Source organism: Triticum dicoccoides, chromosome 1A, assembly GCF_002162155.2.
Source record: "Triticum dicoccoides isolate Atlit2015 ecotype Zavitan chromosome 1A, WEW_v2.0, whole genome shotgun sequence".
Taxonomy (NCBI): domain Eukaryota; kingdom Viridiplantae; phylum Streptophyta; class Magnoliopsida; order Poales; family Poaceae; genus Triticum; species Triticum dicoccoides.
This window is the reverse complement of record NC_041380.1, coordinates 380,615,759-380,622,479: the sequence shown is the minus strand read 5'-3', so window position 1 is coordinate 380,622,479 and position 6,721 is coordinate 380,615,759. Positions and strand designations below refer to the sequence as shown.

Sequence of the window (6,721 nt, the reverse complement as noted above, 5' to 3'; positions counted from 1 at the left end):
GCAGTTGACCATTTTTGGTTTTCTTCTATTCGCCATTAAGCTTCTCAATCTTATTGCTTACAGTGTATTGCTACTGGGAATTTCTACTGTAGTTTTGAGAACCTTGATGATAACCCACATGCTGCTCTTCTTAGGTCAGGGATGAGATAGAACATCTTCTAGATGATAATGAAGACATGGCACATCTTTATCTTACAAGGAAGCAAGCACAGAATCAGCAGGTTGAGGCTATAATGACGTCTGCTGCTTCCAATAGCATTGTTCCCGCAGGAGCAAGTCTGCCGAGGCTGAACTCCAGTTTTCGGCGCAGTGTGAGCATTGCTACCAGTATATATTTGGATAACGATGTGGAAGACCTAGAGATGTTGCTTGAGGCCTACTTCATGCAACTGGATGGAATTCGCAACAGAATTTTATCGGTTAGTCCTTCCGACATAAGCCTTGTTACTGTTTTCTTGAGCTATTTAACACTGGCTTATCTTAATTCTTGATATTGTACGTATTTGGTGCTGAGTAATCATGTGGAATTTAGTTGTTGTTCCATTTCCGAGAGTGTAATTGCACAGATAAATTGTCTTTTGTTCTGCAAAACACAGGGCTCAGTTGATACTCGAGGCAGCAAGATATCATATGCTGAATTATTTCATTATTAGGAGCATATTTTGGTCGAGTTATTTGGGTTCTTATTTCTTACTCATCTTGATGTGTACATTGATTTCTCCTTTGGAAATTTAACAGGTCCGAGAGTATATTGATGACACAGAAGACTACGTCAACATTCAACTCGACAACCAGCGAAATGAACTGATCCAACTTCAGCTTACGCTGACCATCGCGTCTTTCGGCATAGCCGTCAATACCTTCATAGCTGGGGCATTTGCGATGAACATTCCATGCCATTTTTATGACACAGATGGCAGCTTCTTTTGGCCATTTGTCGGAGGTACATCGTCAGGCTGCTTTGTGATCTCCGTTGTTTTGTTAGGGTACGCCTGGTGGAAGAAGTTGCTCGGTCCCTGAACTCACAGTGAAGGCGAGTCATAAGATGGTGAGAGAGCTCATCATTCTGAAGGTGGCAAACACTTTTGCTTCTCTGGCCTCCGGTAAGGAGCAAGCCCTCGAAGGGCAGAGGTGTGCCTGTTGGGTTAGGGAGAAACTCTGTGTGTTCATGTTTTGTAGTAGTAGATAACAGAGTGAGTAATATGCTGTGATGTTTCATTGCCATAAATTATACGAGTACGTCAGTTCATCTGCTTTTTAATAGATTGGCACCAGATTTGGCTATTCTTGGCAACAGAAAACCGATGCTGCAAGATCTTAGGTTTATCATGCTTGCTTTCCGAACGATGTGACAAGAACCGTTCAATATGTGCAAGTTCACATGTGACTTGTCAACAGAATAACGTTGTAGATCGTGTTGATCAGAGCTCAGCAGATTAAGGCATCAAGAAAGCAACCTGCTACATGTCCAAGATTAGCCAGCCTTGAGATGCAGCACTTTGTGAGGGGCTAAACAAAATGAAATGGTGATGAGATGAACTATTATCACAAGACGATCCGGAGAATGTACACTAAGAATAATCTAATCTTATACCTTGCCGCTATCAGTACACTAGTAACCAGGTTGAATCTAAAAGGTCTTTTTTTTTTGTTGCGAGAACGCACAGGAAACGCACTACACTTGACCGTGGCTGCTGCTCTTCTTGTCTTCTTCACCATTTCTTTTCTGGCCTTCGTGTCTTCTTGACTCCAGTGAAAGGCTAGGAACCTGAGAATGGAGCAAGGGAATTTGCTGGGAGGGCAACGCCGCCACCTCGCAGAGAAACTGTGGGACGGCTCCAGGCATCCATGGCTATGGCATTCGAATCGAAAAATACCACAACGACCGTTATATCATCATGAAAGTGGCGCCTCACTCCACGGTCAATTTTCTTGAGATCTGAATACCGCATCTCCCTCTTCTTTGCTGCTTCCTGCATTGCAGCCTTCACTAGCTTTCGAGCAATCCCCTGAAACATACAAGTTACGATAACATTAACAAAATAAGAAAGCAATGCTGTTCTACGAAATGAATGAAGGAACACAAGACTAGTAGAATATGAGAACAAGATTGTTTAGACATAATGAAGCTGGGTCCTACTACATGGTCTGTTTGCAAACTGAAATGTGAAGTGAGATTCAGTAACATGTCTACATTGGTTAGTTGGTGAGGTGACAATCGCCATAGTTCAGGAAAGGTGTGATTAATATAAATGAATCAGTTGTAAAGTAGCTCATTCACAATGCTTCAATGAAGAATGCAGATGTTTAAGAGATCTAAAAATGGTTCCCTCGGAAAAAAAACAAGGAGCTCTGAAGATGATAACTGCTACAAAATATCTCCTCAATAAGCGAACAACCAGGCATTTGCAGACTGAAGTTTAAGCATGTAACCTTCAATCAGCGAAGTGACATGAAAAGGGGGACATACATAATCAACAATATAACCTATACCACATTAGGCAGACATGACCTAATCCAGGACCGGCAGAGAAACACAAACTTCTAGGGACTAAACCACTGTTGTTATCTCAAACAACATTTTGCTACAGACAAATTTAAGTACCTAAAACACCAACAACTGCGGAAGTGCTACAAAATCGATAACTTGGTGCCATTTAAGTCGGTTGCAACCATCATGGCAGGCGAACAAAATCTAATATACCCTAGCATGATAATATGTCTATACTATGTACTTACAGAACTGTTACATGTTATCAAAACTTAGAATGAGTTCTAAAGATGTTCATATCTAGTGTTCCCTTAATTCCTTATAAGAAAGAAAATATGTCCACTTACCTCAACAGAAACATCATCCAAAGAACGATGAAATTACTACAAAAGCAGAAATACGTACTTTGTTGTTTGGAAAAAGAATGCATGAACTAGCACTTAGCTTTCAAAGAACCCAGTAACACAAACTAAACATAAGATAAGAGCACATACATTACGAGGACTACTGTGGACTAGCTCAACAGCTTTTTGGTTACTAAGATGCTCCCAGAGTCCATCAGATGCAAAAATGATGAACTGATCAGTTAACTGTATTTGGTGTACAGTAATTGCTGGCTCGGAACTAAGAAGCGGTCTCCGGAAAGTTTCTGGAAGCCGAAACTTGCTATGCAAAGGTTCTCTGTTGAATTCTGGTCTCTTCAGATACACATCTCCAATGGACCTTGTTATCTGCAACACATTATCCTACCATGTGAGATACACAGCAGAAGCAATTGCATGGCATTTGGGAAGGGACTAAGCAGTAACGCTATGCAAGAGACAACAGCAGATTAAGTGATTCGTCTAGGAAATGCACATGACCATATTGCACATGGTTAGCACACCTCATATCTGTTTTAAGAAACACAGGCATACATAATAATTTATTTGCGGGATCAACATCAAGGGAAATGCATTCAACAGCTGAATATGGTATTTGCCTTGGCTAATACTCCCTCCGTTCCAAAATAGATGACTCAACTTTGTACTAACTGTAGTATAAAGTTAGTACAAAGTTGAGTCATCTATTTTGGAACGGAGGGAGTACCTAATTATAAGACTCGGACTCTTGCATTATTGCAGATTGTATACACTGGTAAAAAATATCCAACAAGAACACCTAAGTATAGTTGATAACTGAGAATTTGCCTAATGTAAAAACATGCAGCAACAATTCTAACAGAAGCATAGGGACACAGCATTTAAATGCAGTTATGGCTATAATGAAAAGTTAAGCCTAATGTCTGAAGACTGTATAAAGCAAGCTATGGATCACATGCCAGTTGCAATTTTTGAACTCCGGACATTTACCTGAATAATACCCTTCACACGCCAAACATTGTGCTTCAGGATCACAATGTGGGGATCATCAGGATGCATTGCCTGCATCTCTCGCCTAACCTCCTCAAAGGATGCATTATGTTCTGCTGAGAGCTGCATAGCCACAACCTCTCCAGTTCCCTTGACAAGTCTCCCCAGAATAGCACGGGAGTCCCCAACATTTGCAACATAGAGAGTTCCAGCACAAATCACACCAACTAGACAACAAGAGCCTACCGCCGCTAATTGCGGCCTCACCGACCATTGATTACTGACCAGAGAGAGAAATCCCTCCTCGGTCGCTCGGAAAGCCTTCCGAATTACTTCCACTGACATGCACTTCTGCTCAGATGCATATACTGAAAAAGGAAGTTCATCATGTGAGGGAACTAATGGAGATTGACATGTGGTTCAAACATGTCATAGTATGACGTGAAGGTGAGTAAACGACACTATCATTTATTCACTCTACAGTCAACAATAAATGTGCTTCCATTATACTTGGAAGTAAAATAAATCAACCAAGGATCGAATATAGTACAAAGTAGGCAACTGCTCTGAACAAAACATCATTTAAATTGCGCTTGTTTGTTCTCTGTTTTACTACAAGCAGAACTATATCCTATGCAATGCAGGCATCCAATAAATATCTATTTCCATGGGAAGAAAAATGGCTGAGAACAATCAGCATCAATCACAGACACTTGCAGGTCTAGCAATGGGAAACAATACAACTATGGATCGTATAGCATAGCTAGACTGACATTTGATGTAAAATCCTTTCTAGTTTAAGTTCTACAACAGGAGAGCCGCAGCAACGGTTGAGGTATTACCCTTCAGATGGTTGAACATGTGGTCATTGATGTAGCGTGCCGTCTCCGGTCCACCATGGCCATCATAGACGCCGACGAAGGTGCCCTGCAGGTCGGGATCCGTGGTGCTCAGCGACCCAGATTCTACCTGACTGTGGTCCTCCAGCAGGTTATTGGCCTGGACCACGGCCATCGAGAACTCGCCGGCGACGAGCTGCCCTGCGTCCTTGTACCACAGGAGCCCGTCCTGCCGGCCGGCCGCATCCACCCCCTTGCGAGGGCGCCCGTCCGGCGACGACGTCGGACCCCAGCAAGATCTCAGGTAATCCATCGCAGAAGCTAGCATCCCTCATCTCCGCCACCTCCCCATCGCCCGCTGCCTCACAAAAGCCATGTCTATTCGCCTCCTCTCCCGATATCCTCTCCCCTTTCCTTCGCCTCGCCAAATCTGCCATCGAAGCCAACCAACACAAGCACAAACACCAAGATCAAGAGCCCGATCAATCCACGGCAGACGCTGCGCGATCGAAGGGGGAGAGATCGCCAAGAACGACCACACCCTAAACGCATTGCAAGACGAGGGACCAAACAAGAAAAGAACAACTCACCTTTTTCTTGGATGGCTAGCTTCCTGCCGAGCCGCGCGCCCAGATTTCCTGCGATCTCGCAACGAGGGAGGGGCGGGCTTGGATCTGGAAACCAATCGATCTCGAGCAAGCGGAAGATTGGGTTTTGATGGAACAAGGTGGGCTCCTCTCCGGGATCCAGACGAAGCAACCGCGAAGCTGAGGCGGGGAGACTAAAATAAGATGCGCTTTTCCGCTCTCCTTTTCGGTCTCCCTTCTCGCGCTGCCAAATTTTGCAGGCAGGCAGGGCAGGCTCGATCGACGAGCAGATCAGGGAATCTCTCTATCTTCTCCGCTCCACAGCAAAGAGAGAGGGAGAGAGGACTAGCAAGCAAGAGAGAAGACGAACAAGGCAACCCAAGGAGAGAGCGAGGGGGCTCGGGGCCAGCAAGGCAATGGCAAAGGCGATAGGACCTAATTTCATTCCGGGGTGGTGACTATTTCGTGGAATGCTTCCATTAATCTCTCCCCTGTTTTCTCTGGCTGCCTTTCTTATCTTTACACACGAAGAAAAAAGTTTTTTGTTTATAAACTATAAAAAGAAGCATGATACAAATCAAACGTTCATGCGTACACACTGACGATCGCCTCTACAAACGCATGTACATATACTTTATTCATATGGGCACCTGTTAAGAAAAAGGCTTTTTTATGTTCGCTCGCTCGACCGACTTTTTCGTCGAAACCCTAAGGCGCTTCTGGCGGCGACTCTAGGGTTTGACGTGGAACAAATCGGCAGCCGCGGATTCAGATCGGTGGGCTGCCTCGAGCAAGTCGGCGTAAACGATGGCTACATCCTCTCCGCCGAACGGTACGCACGGGGGGCTCCAGTAACTCTAGATCAGCAAAGTCACTGCTAGAGGAAGCGTTGGGGAAGCTGGATATCTCCGAGGAAGAGGCTACCCCACTCGTGATCGAGATTGTGCTGAGGGCGGCCAGGTGAAGTGGCTACTGGCTGGCAAGGTTCTCCACCGCAATCAATATCACATCCATGCCATTGGCAACACGCTTCGACCGGCTTGGGGGAATCCGAGGGGTTTGCGGTTCCGCTTGGTAGGGACGAACATGTTCGTCGCAGAATTTGAGACTCAGAGAGATCGAGACAGAGTTTGGATTGGATCACCGTGGCATATCAGTAAGAACACGGTAATTCTGGCCGAGTTCGACGAACACATGCACCCAGACGAAGTCAGTTTTGATCGGCTCCAGGTGTGGGCTAGGGTTCTTAATCTGCCTTACAATTTAAGGGATGATGCATGGTCCCTACCCATCGCATGGATGATTGACAAGGGAGCCAAAAGTGCAAAGTTTGATCATAATGGTGGTTATCTTCGAGCTAGGGTCTCAGTTGAAGTTAACAAACCGCTCTGAAGATAGATACTCATTGATTCAGCAAGGAGGAAGAGGGTAGATTCATATGACATCCAATAT

At 44.7% G+C, this 6,721-nt stretch overlaps 2 protein-coding genes across 2 annotated transcripts in view; one reads left to right on the top strand and one right to left on the bottom strand.

Annotated features, from left to right (window-relative positions):
* Positions 1-1,284, top strand: part of LOC119274611 (putative magnesium transporter MRS2-G) — a 2,812-nt gene extending 1,528 nt beyond the window's left edge. The window contains exons 3-4 of the mRNA XM_037555324.1: positions 135-419; positions 739-1,284. Coding sequence (XP_037411221.1) covers positions 135-419; positions 739-1,020 — 567 coding nt within the window. The 3' untranslated portion in view covers positions 1,021-1,284. The remainder of the gene's footprint in view (positions 1-134; positions 420-738) is intronic.
* Positions 1,285-1,510: 226 nt separating this feature from the next.
* LOC119274615 (probable protein phosphatase 2C 72) lies at positions 1,511-5,711 on the bottom strand. Its single transcript, XM_037555336.1, has 5 exons — positions 5,273-5,711; positions 4,686-5,112; positions 3,844-4,211; positions 2,986-3,222; positions 1,511-2,009 (listed from the first exon to the last, which is right to left on the bottom strand). Exons 2-5 carry the CDS (start codon positions 5,008-5,010, stop codon positions 1,761-1,763), a joined length of 1,179 nt encoding a protein of 392 aa, XP_037411233.1. The 5' UTR covers positions 5,011-5,112; positions 5,273-5,711; the 3' UTR covers positions 1,511-1,760.
* Between the last annotated feature and the right edge of the window lie 1,010 nt (positions 5,712-6,721).